General features: G+C 32.0%; 2 protein-coding genes across 8 annotated transcripts; both read right to left on the reverse strand.

Annotated features, from left to right (window-relative positions):
* Positions 1 to 4,605: 4,605 nt before the first annotated feature.
* LOC114303409 (uncharacterized) lies at positions 4,606 to 17,534 on the reverse strand. 7 transcript variants are annotated; one of them, XM_082905392.1, is made up of 11 exons: positions 17,258 to 17,489; positions 8,795 to 8,894; positions 7,511 to 8,696; positions 7,176 to 7,420; positions 6,785 to 6,988; positions 6,617 to 6,705; positions 6,420 to 6,515; positions 6,033 to 6,305; positions 5,837 to 5,923; positions 5,059 to 5,184; positions 4,606 to 4,850 (listed from the first exon to the last, which is right to left on the reverse strand). In XM_082905392.1, the coding sequence occupies exons 7-11, from the start codon at positions 6,477 to 6,479 to the stop codon at positions 4,806 to 4,808; spliced, it is 591 nt and encodes a 196-aa protein (XP_082761518.1). In that variant the 5' UTR covers positions 6,480 to 6,515; positions 6,617 to 6,705; positions 6,785 to 6,988; positions 7,176 to 7,420; positions 7,511 to 8,696; positions 8,795 to 8,894; positions 17,258 to 17,489; the 3' UTR covers positions 4,606 to 4,805. The 7 variants fall into 7 exon arrangements, with proteins under 7 accessions (XP_082761518.1, XP_082761515.1, XP_082761517.1 ...); XM_082905389.1 differs by having other exon boundaries at positions 4,945 to 5,184; XM_082905391.1 differs by lacking the exon at positions 8,795 to 8,894 and having other exon boundaries at positions 4,945 to 5,184; positions 7,511 to 7,638; positions 17,258 to 17,534.
* On the reverse strand, positions 9,153 to 11,686 carry LOC145807372 (uncharacterized). Its single transcript, XM_082905386.1, has 2 exons — positions 9,438 to 11,686; positions 9,153 to 9,328 (listed from the first exon to the last, which is right to left on the reverse strand). Exon 1 carries the CDS (start codon positions 10,757 to 10,759, stop codon positions 9,560 to 9,562), a length of 1,200 nt encoding a protein of 399 aa, XP_082761512.1. The 5' UTR covers positions 10,760 to 11,686; the 3' UTR covers positions 9,153 to 9,328; positions 9,438 to 9,559.
* Positions 17,535 to 19,162: the final 1,628 nt, after the last annotated feature.

Raw genomic sequence — 19,162 nt, forward strand, 5'->3', positions numbered from 1 at the left:
AGTTTTGGCTATGAAAAATTGACATCGTTGCCAAAAGTAGTCGCCAAAAGTGCAATTTCTTGTAGTGGACACACTTACACCTCCTATGTGTTTATAATTTTTTTACCTAAATCCCACCTGCATGTAGTTCCCCATTGTTAAAAGTAATGTTTATTCTCAATTTTTCTCTCTTCTATGTGGCACATTTTTTTTTCTTTTTTGTATTTATTAAAAAGCCACATCAATATATCTTTTTACCAAATTCATTTTAAAATTTAATATTTAAAAGACTTCTACTTAATCTAAAATTACCTATAAACACAACCTAATAGAATTATACATACTAAAAATATTTTACCAATTAATTTTATTATACTTTTTTCACTTTTTTTAAATAAAATATTAAAATTATTTCTTATTTTTATGTCTATCTTATTTATAATATTCATTATATTGAATTTCTCAAATAATTAGAATCTCTTAATCTTATAACAATTATTTCTAATATCAAGTTATAATTTAATATCATATAAATTTATTATATATATTTATTTAAGTTACATTTCTTAAGCACGAAAGGTTAAAATTATCAAATGAATATTTATTTTATTGTGTTATAATTTAATATAATTTTAAATTATTACATATTTAATTAATTAATATTTTTATAATATGATAGAGCTAAAATTATTAAGATATACACAAATAATTTATTTAAAATTATTATATGTGTTGATTTAAATACTATTTTTATAAAATGATAGGACTAAGATTATCAAAATAAATAAATAAATAAAAGAATTGTTTATCTTTAAGTTTTTTCTCTCTCCTATTTAGCGCATCTTGTTTTATATTAAAATTGCATATCAATATACCCTTGTCAAAATTCTTTCTAAAATTTAATATTTAAAAAATTTCCACTTAATCTAAATTACCTATAAACAAAACTTAATAGAATTATGCATACTAAAATATTTTACCAATTAGTTTTCTTCAACTTTTTTTTTTACTTTTTAAAAAAAATTAAATATTAAAAATATTTATTTTTATGAAATATATATATATATATATATATATTTATGTAAGTTACATTTTTATAACACAATAGAGCTAAAAGTATTAAAATACACATAAATAATTTATTTAAAATTAGTATATGTGTATATTTAAGTAATACTTTTATGGAACGATACAATTAATATTATTAAAATAAACAATTAGAATTATTATTTAAATTTTAAATTGTTACTTTTTTTTTCTCTAATTTAATGACTATTTTCAATATTTTATATATTCAAAAATATAAATAATTTAACTAAGTTTTATAAGAAAAAATTATTTTATAATAAATATGTTTAGCTCGTGTACTGCACAAATTAGCTACTATTAATAACATAAAGTAGAAGAAAGAAAGAAAATAATCTAATCTTAAAGTATTTTTGATTTAGACACACCTGACATAGGTCTTTAAATTTTTTTCATTTTATTTATTTATTTATTTATATTTGGGGTATTTTTTTTAAGGTTCCTGATATTATGATTTTATAGTATAAATGACATCAAATATTTTCATGATGTCTAAGGTCCCTCAACATCAATCCAGAGAAAATTGGTCCAGAGAAAATTCAAGTCAGAGAAAATTGGTACAACTGGACTTTCCAAAATTTCTCTGGACTTCCCTAAACTTCCCACTGTAAATTTCTCTGCCCTTTTTTTTTTTAATATAAGAATTCCCCTACCTCAACTCACTTCCTTGCTATACACTGCACCTGAGATGGTCTACAAGACAGCTAGAGCCATGGGGCTGCATTCCAACGTCAATGTGCTTTACAATCTGAGATGGTTTTTCCCCATTGATTATGGTTTCTTCTGCCTTGTTCGGTTGCATTTTTGCGAGGTGAATCAGTAGATGAAAAATGTAAACCAGAGGGTGTTTGACATATTCATCAACAATGAAACAGCCGAAGTTAAAGCTGATGTTATTGCTTGGAGCAACGGGTACGCAGTTCCAGTGTACCGAGACTATGTTGTTTTGGTTCCAAAAGTAAACAATGGGGAAAAGCAAGACCTGTGGCTAGAGCTACACCCAAACACGAAAACAAAATCTCACTACTATAACGTCATTTTAAATGGAGCTGAGATCTTCAAATTAAGCAACTATAATGGAAACCTTGCTGGGCCTAATCCCCCAAAAAAGATTGTGGCTAGTTTGCCACCAAAGAAACATAACCCAAAATCATCAAAAAAGATTACCTTGATTATGGTTGGATGTATTCTTGGCGGGCTGTTAGTTTTTCTTATTTTCTCTTTCCTCCTTTATATGAACAGACCAGTTGGTGGATGATCTAAGCAGCTAACATGCCGACGAAGCAATATCACCCATCTCTCCAGAGAAATTCAAAATTTCTCTGGCTGCATGGTTAGAAAAGAAGGTAACCTTAATCAATATTAAAGTTGCATCACAGGTTAGAACTGAACTTTCTCTGCTTTGAATTGAAATTTCTCTGGGTTGGTCCAGATATTCTCTGGTTTGAACTGAAATTTCTCTGGGTTGGTCCAGAGAAATTCTCTAATTTTAGCTCAGCTTTAACATGATCTGGATTAGCAGTTGGTTGGTCAATTTTGTTTATGACTGGGATTATTGTCAGGTTAGATTCAAAAGCAAGATAAAAGTTATCAACAGTTCACTCCATTGAGTGAATAAACAACAATAGCAACATATATATATATATATAAATTAAAAGCTGGCCCCAAGCTCCAATGCAAAACCACACCAAGAGGACTTCGGGGTTCAAACCCATCTTTTCCAAGCTCTCCTTGTGAAATTTCTCTGGGTTTCTTCATAACTACTGCAGTCTCACTGGGCTTTACATTTCCAGCACTTATTGCGTTGAAGTTAAATAAACAAGGACGTGGCTTGAACGTGGTTGTAATGGATTGTTTCTTTGTTCTGTTGCGAGTTCGTACTCTGGCCTCGGCTCATTTGATGAAAGAGTGGCCAGCTCTGGTATTTTATCTCTTCACTTGTAGGTGCTGCTGCCGGAGATTCGGGGTGGTGACTGCTGGGGCATGGGGTTTGTTGGGTTGATGTATGCGTGGTTTACGCAGTCAAGGACTGATCGGACTCAATCGCTCGAATCGCCGCGATCAGATCCCCGGAGGATTCAGATCCAGCCGGTGATGGTCTCGTCCTCCGCCATTGGAGAAGGAAAGGCAGGCCGGGTCGCGGATCCGGGCAGCGCGGAGGGAGGAGTCGGAGGAGAAGGTGTTGAGGAAGAGGTCGTAGAGGTGGATGGAGAGGAGGAGAAGAGAGAGAGAGATAGTAGAGTAGAGACAAAGAGTCAAATTTCTCTGATATATGTTTAGGGACCTTAGACATCAAAAAATAATTTTGTGGATCTATTCCGTTACGAAAAGTGAGAGAGGGACCCTAGACCAATTTTCCCTTTATTTTTTTGGTATAATATATTTGTGGTGGAGTTTCTGTTCAACTACAAGAAGTCACCCAAGTGGTCACCCTCTCTTACTTTTGTTTTCTCCATTTGTCTTTTTTTCTGTTTTTTAAAAAAATCTTTTTCTTTTTTTTTTGGATAAATTACAAACACACTTCCTGAGATTTACTTAAATTACAAATTACCTCATGTGATTTTAAAAATTACATTATGCCCCTTAAGGTTTCTAATTTCATAATAAATAGGTCCTTTCATTAATAAATCATCAAGTTAATTAACAGTTTTTAATAATGTTAAAATTTTATTTCAATTAATAATTTTGATAATTTTATTATTGTATAGGTAAACAGTTAGAAATTTCACTTTGTCAATTAATTCTATTAAATAAAAAATTCTGACAGGGAGGTATTTGTAATTTTTCAAACCACATGAGACAATTTGTATTTTAAGCAAATCTCACACTACAACATTTTCTTAGTTTAGTGACATTTGAAAGTGCCACAAAACTATTCTTCTAATGACATTTTTTAGTCTTGTGGCATTTTGAACAAGTGCCACTTCTATCGGTGCCACGGTAGATACTTGCAAGTGTCACTGCACCATTATGACTAAAAACTTTTAATGACATTTTAAAGTCATGGTAGATATTATTTGTGGCACTATCAAGCGCCATTAAAAAAAGAGTTAGTGACACTTACAAGTGTCATTACGCCATCAAGACTAAAACCTTTCAATGACACTTTAATGTCATGGTAGGCACTATTCGTGACGCTATCAAGTGCCATTAAAGAAGACTTGAAATCTAAAAAATGCCATGATATGGATTTTTAATGACGCTTATTATGCCACAATTGATATTTATAACACCTTCATAAATGCCACTAAATCCAATTCATTTGTGCCATTAAATAGATATAAGTACCATTGGAACTTATTTTAGCGACACTTTGCAAAGCTACTATCACTACTATAAAATGCCACTTATATATTTTTTTCATTGACACTTTTAAAAGCTACAATTATGCATGCGTAAATACCTATAAAAATTGAATCAATTTTATAAAAAATTAAATATTAATTGCCACATCATATATTAATTTGACATCCATTCATCCTGTAATATTTTCATAATAATAAACAAATATTACCACCATAAGATCATTACATCAAAAAAAAAAAAAAAAAAACTCACAATCAATTATTCATTAAAATCTCAATCCAAAATTATTAAATATTCTACCACACTAACAAAGTTAAAGCAAAAACAATTTAGAAGAAAATTATTCCGACCATAAGTTCTGAAAAGCCATAGTGATATGCATATTCCGGAGAGAAAAATTATCAAAATAAAAATTAGTTCTCAAATTCTCAACCTCACTTGTATAAATATTCTCGGCTAGCATCCATAACTTGTGAAATCTGCATCCAAAAGATAAACATATGAAGGTAATTGAATCTATATTAAGTTAATATAAATTTGTTAATAAAATTAGTATTTACGAAAGAAATATACCACAAATGGAGCAAGCCAAGCAACATGAGCTCCAATAGCTTGTCCAATTGTTTTGACAAGTTCATATGATCGGATCAAGCTCTCATTAGGTTTGATTGGCACTTGAACATGTACCTCCCAATAGTCAGGTCCTAGTTCTTCCCCTTCTACTTCTTTAGATGCGACTGTGCTTTTAAGTACTCCGATTGCAACTGTTTCTATTGGCCTAATGATACTTTTTAGAACAACTATATCTCCCACCTGCAAATCAAGATTTAACTACTTAAGTAATTGTATATTTAAAATTAATAAATAATTTTTCAAAAAAACTAGTACAAAGTGCTAGAGTGAAGAAGATCACAACTGAAAGTGATATGGATTTCTATAGTAGATAAGCAAGCCAAATGCTTTAATCACTTAATTGGTTCACTACACTACAACAAATTATATAAAAGTAACAATCGTAAAACTTTAGACCATATCAAACAATAGATTCAAAAATCAATAACAACCAAAAGCATCAATCAACGACAATCAAAACCATGTCCATTATCAATATCAGGATCACCTAACCTCAACGATGTAAATCAAATGTAATTGTGAAAAATGACAATCAACTAATTACTTTCAAGCAATATTTTGAGAGAATCAAAAAGAGGCCATGCGGTAATAAATGATGGAGAGATGTCTTGTTAAAGCTTTAGAAGAAAATTAAATTAATTTTTAAAAAAAAAATAGCACAAACTTTGTCATGTCATGATTTAAACTATGTAGCACATATTGTCTAGATTTAAATAATGAAATTTATGTCCGCAATATTCATTCCTTGGTTAATTGTAAAATAAGTGTTGCATGGTATTCTAAAATAAAGTTGGAAATAATGTGATATATATGATTAGCTCTTAGTAGGTACCTGAGTAAGAGAAGCATCTTGTATCGATGACAAAGACCATGCTTGATGTCGAGCTGCTATGTCGAGAGCAGTAGAAGTTGTTGTGGCCTAACCAAATTTGAACTATTTAATTTTACAAACACACACATAGACATATGTATGCATATATAAGTGTAGGAAAACATTAATAACTTATAAATTCTATTAAAAAAATTACCTGATTAGATGTGTTTGTCAAGTTATTCGGAGTATGCTGAACATGGGAAACTTTGGACCTTAGCTCCGAATTTTCACCTTCCATAACATTCATTATTGTGTCTTGGTTTGCATAATGACCAGATGTATCTCTCCATAAATTAGATGGGGAGACACCTAATCCATACATGCGAACTCGTCCATGTTTTTCTTTACCCATCACTTGTCCAAATGCATCATTTGGGCCCTTATTTGATAAATTTGCATTTAAGGTTGTCCTCTCATTCATTTCATCCTATAAGGTTGCAAAAAACATAATTTAATATATACATTTCAATAACTCAATACTATAATGTGGAAATTTTAACTAATCTACAAGTTCAAATGGACATAATTATTTGGTACATACTATCATTGCTTTCGTTGCCTCAGGGGTTCCTGTCTCCTTTGTATAACATACTTTAAACATGTGAGCACGAGTTGGAGAGTGTCCCAACTTATTTTTCTACAAAATAATATATTCCAAAATATAAATTATATCATTATGTCACATTATGTATACCTTATCATATTAAATATACAACATGAAAAGATGAATTAACCTACTCCTTTCGAACACGTGGAAAATTTTTTGTTCCAGTAGTATGATTATACTTTCGCTCTGCACGACTTGCTTTGTTTTTATCACTTTGTACCTAAAATTACAAATGCATAAATTAATGGTGTCCAAACTACAACAAGTAAAATAACATATAATGATCAGATCGAGTATACCTTTACTTCTTCGATGGCCCAATACTTAATAAGGTGTTCCCACTGATCAGCATATACTCTACTATCTTTATAATGCTTTTGTTCATCAAAACTCAAGTGGTTCTTATAATAATTTTTCTTTATGTTTGGCTTCCAGTCTTTTAAGTTCTTACCAGAGCACTTCATAACCCACTTCCTAGCATGACTTGGGAGATCAAACTTTGACTGAAAAGAGAGAGAAAGAGAGAGAGAGAGAGAGAGAGAGAGAGAAGAATACAATAATAAAAAATTAATCTTCCCACATAAAAAATTAAAAATAAACAAAATTATAAAGAGTGTTGTTTTAATCACATTACTCATGTTTACTATTTTTCACATGTGATCATCTTTCGCACAATATTGTGTCATTTACCTGTAGAAGTGCCCATATGTGATCTTTGTAATGTTCTGGGACTTTGTACCAATTCTTGTAAGTGAGTGGTGCATTTTTCCCATCACGCACAATAGTTCCAATGAACGATGATGACTTTGTTGCCAATTTGTCATCAGGTTGGCCAAGTTTGTTCCAATTGACTGTTAGGCGCTCATCATCACGAGTACCCCAAATATTACGCATTTGCGTGGGACCTCTAGTTTTCTTTTGTCCACTAACACCATCTAGTTATAATAAATAAATAAATAATAATACTAATAATAAATTATATATGAAGAAATAATAACATTTTTATAAGCTTTGAACTTCCATACCTGCATTATCATTAGGTTGACTAGAATTTGGTTGTATTTCAGATGGAGCTGACTCACTAAACTCACCAACATTGCCTGTGCGAAACTGAAGATATGGGTCCATAGGCCTTTTGCTTTATAGATGAATCCTAGTATGATTCAAGTAAAATAGACAAATCAAATTGTAAACTTAGAATGATCCAAATAAATTATTTGCAAATGAACAAAATACTTGAAGAAAATTAACCAAAAAAAAAAAAAATTTGTGAATTCCCCTTTATTGCGTTGCTATCTTGGTAGTGACTAAATGTAACATATAGTGAATAAATATTTTGTAGCCACATATGCAAATCACATTGTTAAATTAAAAACGCATTATTCATTCTTCAAACAATCAATTAAATTAACAAAAACAATGATAAAGAAAGAGAACAAAATGAAACTATAGAATTGTTTTCAAATATAAATAACTAGCAATGTTCAATAAGTTTAACAGTCACATAAGATCTAATTCTTCCTCATCTCCATCATCATCTCCATCATCATGAACATTGTTGTCTCACAACACCTGAGAAAGTGGTGCATCTACAATTGCAGCAGACATGTCTGTCCGAACCAAATCAAAATTATTGTCCCCATCACCACTTTGTGTATTACATACAACACTCTGCAAGTATGCCTCCACATTGTCCACAGAAGACCCCGCATTCATATCATAAAAATCTCTCGGATTTATCTTGATAGCAACTTGCCAATCTTTGTGTTTCAAGTCTTCTACATACATTACCTGTTCTGCTTGAGAAGCCAACACAAAAGGCTCAACATCTTTCATTAATCGTGCAAAATTGACTAGTGTGCAATTTTTATCTTGTCTTTTCCCTGATTGTGACACCCATTCACCTTTAAATAACACGACCCTCTTCCCAAACAAATAATCTAACTCAATTATATCTGTTAACACGCCATAAAATGTAACATCTCCAGAGACCGGATTTCCATCTTTACCACTTGCAAAGCTTCGTGTTTTTGCCGTGACAATAATCCCACTATTTTGAGTTTTTCTCTTTCGCTCAATCTCCTTAGTATGGAACCTAAAACCATTTATCAAGTATCGCTTATATTTTGTGAAAATTCTATTTGGACCATGAGCCAAACATCTAAGCTCTTCAGTTATTTGACTATCCCCTGCATTATGCAATTCCTCAACCTGTTTTCAAACAATTGACGACATAATTTTTGTAAGTGTGGAATGAAATTGAAGTTAATATCAAATCGAATTTTAAGGAACTTCAAAACACTGCTTACATGTTTATCAAACCATGTTGGAAATGTTTCACCATGAATGCGATCAATGGCCATTTCACGAAGACGTGGATTTTGTATGGAAACAAGTCTACGGTGTTATCTGTATGCCATATAAAAGATTTGTAAGGGTGTGGCAAAAGTATGCAAAATAATAATAATAATAATAATAATAATAATAATAATAATAATAATAATAATGAAATTGATTACAGATGTCGAGTGTCTTACTCAATAAATTTGTTGACTGTCTCACAATTAAATAGCACATATCGATGTGCCTTTTCTTTTGTGCCATCATCCATTGTGTCTATCACGCCCTTACCTAATGGTCGGCCAGGCATTGAGAAAATAGATAATCTTTCGGTACCATTACCCCCCTCATCATAATTTCGAGACATCCAGTTGAATCATGTCTCAACACCTTCTATATACCTCGAGAAAAATGTCAAGCATTCATTTGCAAGGTATCCTTTTGCCATACTACCCTCCGGTCGACTTCTAATTCGCACATATGACTTTAATCTACTCAAGTACCTATGTTTTGGTAAGTTCAAAAAACAAAATTTTGAATGATGTTTGATAATAACAAAAGTAAAATATAATAACGATGGTAAAGAAATATGTAATTTAATATAAACTTTACCTCTCAACAGAATACATCCAACGATAATGCACAGGTCCTGCTAATCTAGCCTCAGATGCTAAGTGAACCACCAAATGCACCATAATGTCAAAAAAGTTAGGGGGAAATATTTTTTCAAACTTTCAAAGTGTTATCGGAATTTGCCTTTCAAGATGCATAAAGTCTTGTGCCAAACCAACTTTAGAACATAACTCTCGAAAGAAATTACTCAACTCAATCAAAGGTGAAGTTACATGTGAACTCAACATTCCTCGAATTGCTAAAGGGAGTAATTGTTGCATCAAAATATGGCAATCATGACTTTTAAGTCCAAAGATTCTACGTTGCTTTAAGTCGATGCATCGTGAAATATTCGCTGCATAACCATCAGGAACTTTAACAGTCTTCAAAAATTTACAAAAAACATCTTTTTCTTGTTTCTTTAATGAGAAACAAGAAAGAGGCAAGATGGTTTTATTTGCTGTATTTTCTTTTGAATGGAGTTCAGGCCTTATACCTTGAAGTTTCAAGTCAAGACATACATTTAGATTATCCTTTGTCTTCCCCTCTAAATTCAGTAGTGTTCCAAGCAAGCTCTCACATAAATTTTTCTCAATGTGCATCACATCAAGATTGTGACGCACTAGATTATCCTTCCAATATGGTAATTCAGAGAATATGCTTCTTTTCTTCCAATTATATGGTAATTCTGGATTAGTACTCATCTTTCCATAAGTGATATTGAAGCCATGTAACATATCCAATACCATAGAACCAGTTAAAGGATTGGGTCCAATTCTTTTTTCTTTAGTACCATCAAAAGATCGCTCATCATCTCGAAATGCATGATGTTTGTCTAAGAATCGACGATGACCCATGTAACAATGTTTTCGGCCATGCTTCAACCACTGGAAGCATGTGTCTTTGTGGCATGAAGGGCATGCATACTTCCCCTTAGTACTCCACCCTGACAAATAAGCATAAGTAGGGAAGTCGCTGATAGTCCACATTAATGCTGCACGCAATTGGAAATTTTGTTTAATTGATGCATCATATGTCTCTACTCCATCCACCCATAATTCCTTTAATTCATCTATTAAAGGTTCCAAATACACATCAATATTATTTCCAGGTGCATTACGACCAGGGATAATCAATGATAATAGAAAATTGGTCTGTTTCATACACATCCATGGAGGCAAATTATACGATATAAGAATTACAGGCCAGGTGCTATACGTGCTGCTCAATGTTCTGAAAGGGTTCACACCATCACACGCCAACCCAAGTCTGACATTTCTGCAATCTGCTGCGAAATCAGGATGTAGGTGGTCAAAAGTCATGCAAGCTGGGAGAATCGACAGGATGTCTCATACAACCATCATTGGTGCGACCTTCTTTATGCCACTTCATAGATGATACTATTTTGGATGACATGAATAACCTTTGTAGCCTTGGTATCAAAGGAAAGTAATGTAGAACCTTAGAAGGTGTTTTATAGCTGCCTTTTTTAGAGGATGCCTCGTTGCCTAAATCATTTTGTTCTGTTACATACCTAGATGTATGGCAAACATAACATTCAGAATCATTTTTGTGCTCATTCCTATACAACATGTAATCATTGGGACATGCATGAATCTTCTCATAACTAAGTCCTAACTCCATGACTATCTGCTCAACTTCATAAACAGCATTAGGCAGTGTTACACCCTCTAGGAATGCCTCCTTCAATAACTCTAATAACATGGTGAACGATTTATTACTCCATCCGCCTAAATTCTTGATATGAAATAACTGAAGGATGAATGAGAGCTTTGTAAAATTCCTACATTGTGGATAAAGCTCCTTTTGTCCATCATGTATCAACTTGTAGAACTTCTCTGCTTGTGGATTTGGTTTATCTTCCAAATCTTCAGGGTTGTCTCCATCGACTCTATCATCGTCATTTGAGATTCCAAATGCCTCGTGTACTAATCCATGTGTATCAATATTTAATTGTGGCCTATTCTGCATGTGCGTATCAAGACCTGTTGTAGCAACAGATGATGCTTCACCATGTAAAACCCATTAAGTGTAACCCTTTGTGAAGCCATCACATACTAAGTGATCATATGCAACTGATCGAGTGACGGGAAGTGTAAGTCCACACTTGATGCATGGACATATGATCTTATCCTCATAACTTGCATTAGTAAATGTAAAATCGAGAAACATGTCAACTCCTTTCTGGTATGCATCACTTAATCTTGATCGATACATCCATGTCTTATCTATAAGTAAACAATCTCGATTAAACAAGTGTCCAAAGTGTTTCTAGAACATTAAAAAATGAATATATCAATAACAAGTATTTGTAAGTTATGATTGACAAAAACAACTAAACTTTATTTTGCAAGAACTATAAGACACTAACAACAATGTACAACATAACTCTAATAATATATTGGTGCATGACTATAAGCCAACTCATGTCAAGAGAAAACATGTAAAAGAATTTAAGTATTACAAAGTCAATGCAATATCATTATTTCAATAGCAATCATATGGTAGTGGAGCATTGGGAATGTGAAGAAAGCATTGTACATTATTTCAATAGCAATTCATTCTATATAACAGTGTCAGAAAATGACGTCAAGGTTCCATACCGATTACATCTAATTAGTAACCAGTAAATTAGCTTCAATAGCACATGTTGTTGCTATTGAAGCTAGGATTGATTCAAAAATTTGGTTTTTTAATCCGATTACTTCATGATTGTGAACAGCTGGTATTCTATGTGTTCACCCCTGCACTTATTGTTAGCAATCTGTCCAGTACAATCAAAGCAACCGATATAGTTTCTTTGTGAGTATATTCTCTATTTACCTTCTTCTTCTTCTTCTTCTTCTTTTTTTTTTTTAAAAAAAAATTCCTCTTTATTTTGCTATTTAATTTTTGGGTTTAATGTGTATGTGGTTCATGCCTCTGAATATCCTCCTCACATTTATTATTGGTTCAGCACTTGGATGGATACTTGTTAAAATCACCAAAACTCCTAAACATTTTCAAGGCCTCGTGATTGGTTGCTGCTCCGCAGGTACATCAACATCTCCAAAAAAAATTGCAAAAATATTTCTCTCAAATTGTAAATGTGTATTCACTTGGCCATTTAAAACCTTGTACTTGTGGATAGTTGTGGTGCCAACCTTGGTAAATTTTAAAGGCTACTTAGGTGTTGTTAGGGAACAACACAAAAAAATCAAAAATTCACTTCAAAAAGTCAACCCATTCTTTCTACTATTTTACATGCTTTTTTTGTAAAAAAATTTAAAAAACCACTAAAAATAGCCTCTAGAGTTGTGAGAGTTATTGTTTTGTTTGCTTAATTCCTACGCTCTCTGGTTGTGAGAGTTTCCTTTTCTAGAACGTTGCGTAGGATATATTTTTTAGCCTCCTATTGTCAGAGAAAGCTTTTTGGTTTTCTGGGCAATTTTGGAGTGTCTTTAAATGTCTTTTCTTTTTTGTAATAAAAGAAAAATTCAATCAATATTTCCTTACAACGCTTCAATGTAATCAAATTGACCCACTAGATGATTCAGTTGATTCTAATTGTTTTTGAGATGCGGTTGTGCAGAGTAATGCAAAGGGAGAGGATCTGCACTCAAGTGACCAGTACAAACCTATTGTAGACTTCAATTTTTAACTTTAAAAAAAAATAATGATAATAAAAATTGGAGGAAGTAATATGTATTAATTTAACATGGGTATATCTACAATTTGATTCTTGATATTTTGGATCTCTTAGGTTTTTTCCGGAGTGGTGAAATTCATGCATGTGTGGAGGGGCGACTGTGTGGGGAAGAGATTCAAGAAGAAGAGCATGGCTTTGTTGATGATTAGACTGAACCCAGATCAATTTCTTGACTTCGTTTATGATTTAGTTTTGTAAGGTGCATATGGTTTTGTTGGGTCATTTGTGGCTCGAGTATAGGTTTAACACAACGATTTAATTTCCCAAACTTATATTTAATTGCTTTGTTTGATGAATATTGAATGATAGTTGACTTGCTGTTTGGTTTTCTTTTGGAGGGAAATATTCTCGACACCCCCACCGGCGCCGCCATCCCCCATGGCTAGTGGGCCTCCTCCTTTCCCTTTTTTATGCATTTTATTTCCTTTAATTTTTTGTTTTATTGATCTATATTCATGGCTTTTGTAGTTTATAGATCACTGTCGTACAGAACAAATGCCCTATGTACATCAGTGATTTATTTTATTTTTTCAATAGCCAAAGTTCTCTCTTTGCTTGGCATCTTTTAGAAGGTTCTAAACCTCAGTTTAGCAGCATCTGGGAGATAAATACAAAGATATATCTTATTATGCATGCTCTAATAACCCTTACCTAATGTAGTGTTGCTATAGTTTTTATTATTATCTATTATTTAGTTTTTTTAGTTTTTTTTTTTTTTTTCTCTTCCCTTTGGTGAAGTATTTTGAATTCTGATTGCATCCATTGCTAGATGCATCTTTGTTAAATTTGATTGTATCCACTGGTAGATGCACCTATCTTGAATGAAATTCAATTCTTGGTCTAATCAAATACCCAATACTTCATTTATGTGCCTCTCTTTAATTTATTCCACTTTTTAATACTTAGTGAAATCATAAAACATGATTATAGTAAAGATTTTAAAAGGAAACTTTGTTTAGAAAAGTTGATAGTAAGCAGGCTTTGATTTGCCAAAACCATCCAAAATCTAGGTTGTCGTCCATGTCTCCCTTCACAACAAAATAAAATAAAATAAAAAATTTAGGCCTTTTTTCAATCCCAGGAAAAGTTTAAAAAAAAAACACCAACAAAAGTCTTCCCACCTTTTTTCCCGGTAAAGGGATCAAAATATTCTAAGTTGTGGTAGCACAGAATTTGATAATTGCATTCAGCTTATGGCACAAGTCAAAGTTGGAATGACTTAGTTTACTATTGCAATATTGTGTTTGCACTATTGATTTCTTAAGTTCTGTAATAACATTATTATCAATGCAAATTCAGAGATGGTTGTTGCCTGCATTTGTATGATATGGTTTAAATTTTGTTATTATTGAAAACTCTCTTTTTGGCGAAGTTCATAATCAATGAAAAACAAGTACTCGTCCACTCTTGGATTGAATGCTTATAACATGATGATACATGAAAACATTTTCATCTCTAGGCATGTCTAATAGTGTAAAACTTAGGTTAAGATTAGTTTTTAGGGGATAACATTTCCCCTACTCTGGGGGCCTTTGTTGAGGTGTGTCAGGTCTTGGACGTAAGTTTGATAGCCAATAAGGTGGTGGAGGAATATCAAAGTTTGAAGGAAGGTATCACAGACATGCTCTATATTTATCAGCTCAGATCAATGATGTCCACATTCCTTGCTCAGTTAAACTCCACTGAGAACTCTGATCACAGCTAGAATTCCTAGGCGAAGTATACCATCTACTATTCAGATTCCAACTATTCAGATTCCAAGATTCGACAATAGCATCAAGTTCACCCTCGGACATATTAAGCTTAATCTTAAGGTTAGTACAATTAGATCTTCAACTCTATTTCACATCATGGATATGGATGTCAGCTACCACATCATGGCATCATAAGCACTGCATTGTTCCCTCCACATTCCATTTGAGTGCTAGGAACTTAGGGGCCACCTAATGGAAAAATCATCAAAATTACTGCTAAGCTGGACAGAAGTTCCTTTCAGAGAAATGAATTCTATAATGTATTTGCTCCTAATGGAAAAGATGACACTGCTAAGCTAGTTCATACACCACTGTTATATAGGACGAGTAAAGAGTACATTTCTAGAAGTAGTGAGCCGGGATAAATATACTGGTAGCAGCAAACACAGGTTTATAGAGCTGGATTTAGTGGGGTTTTGTGGCTGCAAAAAGTAAAATTATAGGAGTTTAAGAGTTTGTAAAAAGGTAGAATTTTGGGAATGAAAACACAAGTGTTTAGAGGCTGTTGGGTGGCTGTTCTAAGCACTATGAACAGTGTCTTGAATACTTTTTGCAGGTTAGCTGCAATCCCAACTTGCAGCCACACACTAGCAGTGTGCAGGCCCCACTTTATTGGAGCTACAAAAATTATTTTGACTTATTTTGCCCACTCTCATGCATTAAATCAATTTTAAATTGCACTTTTATTGAAAAATACTTAATTTCAAATGTTCATAAAAAAATTGGCAATTAAAAATTAGTTAAATGCATGAATGGTCATCTAACTTAATTTTGAAAATAATATTTTTGTTAAAGTTAAAAACATGTTAAAAACTCAGGTTTATTTTTTAATATTAATTCAGAGTCTGTTGAAGTTTTAAGAGCATCGTTGTATTAGAAATGTCACTGTTTCATCATTGGAAAACACCCGGGGATGCCGAAGTCCTAGGACTGGTCAAAATGGGTTGTCTACAGTAGTCATTGTCACAATTGAAACCTACAAAAAAGAAAAGGGTAAAATCCATCTTTCCACTCATAGCAACCATCTTTTCTGCTATTTTCACTGTCCATCTACACCTTTAAAGCATTCTGGACATCTGACTTCACAGATTTACTCTTTTTTTTATATAAAGAGAGCTCCTCTCCTCCATTAAGGCATGTTAGTGGAAAAAAAACAAAAGTTACACAAAAACTAGATGCTAAAACCAGCTATATTTACTCCTAAGCATACCTAAAGGCTTTAATTCCTTCTCTGCATTTACTTTCCACCCTAGCTAGCTTCCAAGCCTCTCTTTTAAGCCCAAATGTAGCTCTAACATTCAATTTTCTTCTTTGCAACCACACTACACTACCACTCTCCACCAATAACTCCAATTGTATAACAGCCCCCATCTCGACTAATTTACATTAGTTTTTCCTTCAATCAACGATTTTTAGTAAAAACCAGTGTATTATTACTCATGCGGGATTTAAGAGTTCGAAAGGTTCATATATACTGCTGGTCTCGTTCCCTAACAGCTTAACTTTTGTGACAAATGGTGATCTAATATGGAATCAAAGCTCAGGTTAGTTGAGGTCTTGGGTTCACGTCTCTCTATTTGCATTTGGTTCCCATTTGCATTTTTTTCTTCTTTCATTTGCATTCTTTCCTCTCTGTATGGATATTTGCATCTCTACATGTAAGACATGGTTGCACGTGAGCTAAACTTTTAGGACAAGTAGTGATCTGAAACTGAGCTCTCTCTCTCTCTGTTCCCTACAGTTTGGTCCAGCAAAGTGGATTTCACAGCTTATTTCAGTTCATTCAAACCTATTATAGCAGAAAACAACCCACTCATCAAGCCCAAAGACACAACGAGCATGCCCTTGGGTCAGCACAATGTCTTGAGATTACAATTCAATGAACCTAGATTTCCAAAGGACCCACATACAAAGTTGTACAAGCCGACAGCCCAAGCCTAAAAATTGTACCATCACAAAAAATGTTCATGAAAAATGGAGTATATTGTTCTCTTATCAGTTTAAAGCAAGACAAATAAAAATAAAAATAAAAAAGTGAAAAGAAAACAACACTAATTCATAATTGCAAGAACACCACTACCACAACAATCTGGAAGAAAGTTCTATATAATAATCCCACTGAAGCATTTAAACAAACACTTGCAAGACATTATATACAATCACAACATAAAAACAATAATAGTAAATTACAACTAACCTTTTATATTAAAAGATGAAAATTAATAAATTCATGAGTTACAAAATTAGATTTTCTGATTGTATCAAGTTATATGGCTAAAACAAGAAGATCATAAATAAGTACGAAAGCTAGAGGTATTATGTGTGTTTGATGAGAATGAGAAAGAGAGAAAGAATACCTAATGAACTCTGATCGTAGAAGATGAAAACACAGGAAATTTGTGGTGTAGATGGTAGATAAGGATGGCATTTGATAAACCCTTGCTTCATGATTTGGCTCCCGCCTCTTTAACCCGCCAAAATCAAAATTACTTCACCAATTTCAGAATTTTTGGACTTCCTTCTCTGTCTCTATGTCAATCTGGTATGCAGATTTTGCTGTATCAAATTTGGTTTGTTTCTTCAGTTTCCTTATTTACTTTGTTGTATAACATTGAAGGGAAAAAAACTTATCTTAAATTAAAAAGTAAATATTTGGTCCTTATATTTTTTATTGAATCACTTGTAACTTGTAATTTTTAATTTTATGTCAATTTAGTGTAATTGATAATATTGTTAATATTTTTAATAAAAAATTATCACTGAATTTGTTGTGGTTAACTTAACAAGTTGAGCAAATTTATTATTTTAAAGTATGACATATGTCACTTATATGCATATTTGTCATTTAAAAATATGGATAAATTACATTGACACCCCCCTGAGATTTATGTTTATTACAGTTCCCCCTTACTGTTTGGAAATTACACTTCCCCTTGAGATTTAAAGTTTCATTACAGATTCCCTCTCAACAATTTAATTTTTTTAAATACCAATTTTGCCCTCACTAGGTAAATTACATTGACACCCCTCACATTTTAGAAATTATAATCCCCTCCTTAAGGTTTAAAGTAACATTACCAATTGCCTCCTCGTTTAGTATTAGTTGGAAAAAAAAAATTAATTGAAAAAAAAATTAATTGGGAAAAAATTTATTTGAAAAAAAAATTTGTTAGTAAATTTTTTTAATTTATGTTTAAAAATCAACATAAACTCATTTTTTGAATTTACATTTTTTTCTCAAATTTAAAAACTGAGACAACAATTTATAAACCCAAAAAAATATCAAACAAGTTTTTATGACAGTTTTTTAAATTTTTGTAAATATAAATTGAAATCTGAAAATGAAATGGTTACCAAGCAGGTCTTAGATGATAAAAATGTCGTAAAATTAACAAATAATTAAATAAGTTACTAACGTAAGAAATGACTTATCAAAAGATTCTTAGGCTACGTATAGTTTGATTTTTAGAAAGAAAATTTAAAAATTAAAAATTAATTTTTTTAAGAAATAAAAAATAATTAATTTACCCAACAATTATAAATCTAAATTGTTGGGTGAAATCTAAAATTAAGTGTCAAAAGTGAATCAATTAAAACTATATGGAAGAACAAAGTGTAAGGATTATAGATGTAATTTACCCAACAATTATAAGCAATTGAAAGAAATTGAGATAAATTCGTAATTTCAGAGTGAAAATCGAGTTAATTGAAACTAGAGGGACTAAAATTCATGAAACTTTATCATTGTACAAGAGAGTAATTTGGATTTTTTTTTCCTGTTTAGTCATATAAAGTCGCTGATCAATTTTATACATGTAACAAGTACAGTTAAAAAAATATGTTATATTGAGTTTAATTTATTTTGTTCATTTTAAATTTTTTGAAAATATATTGTCATTTTTTATTTTTCCAAAAAATGCCATTATATAGCTTGAAAAGTTTTTGGCTTAGTGGCATTTTTCAAAATGCTATAAATATTGTTTATGACACTTTTTGCCTAATGCCATAAAAAGTAACTTGTACCTACATAGCTTAGTGACATTTTTGAGAAAATGCCATTGCTACTAAAGTTTAGTGACATCTGTTGATAAATGTCACTAAACAAGTTTCTTGTGTCATTCTTTTTATAAAATGCCATAAAATTGATATGACATTTCTTTATTGAAATGCCATTAGAGCCTTATATGTTTGTGGTTCAGTGGCATTTTTCTAAATGTGTCACCAAATATTTTTTTCGTGGCATTTTCTAAAAACATGCCACT

The sequence above is a fragment of the Camellia sinensis genome, chromosome 14 (assembly GCF_055761805.1).
Source record: "Camellia sinensis isolate YWXY chromosome 14, ASM5576180v1, whole genome shotgun sequence".
Classification (NCBI taxonomy): domain Eukaryota; kingdom Viridiplantae; phylum Streptophyta; class Magnoliopsida; order Ericales; family Theaceae; genus Camellia; species Camellia sinensis.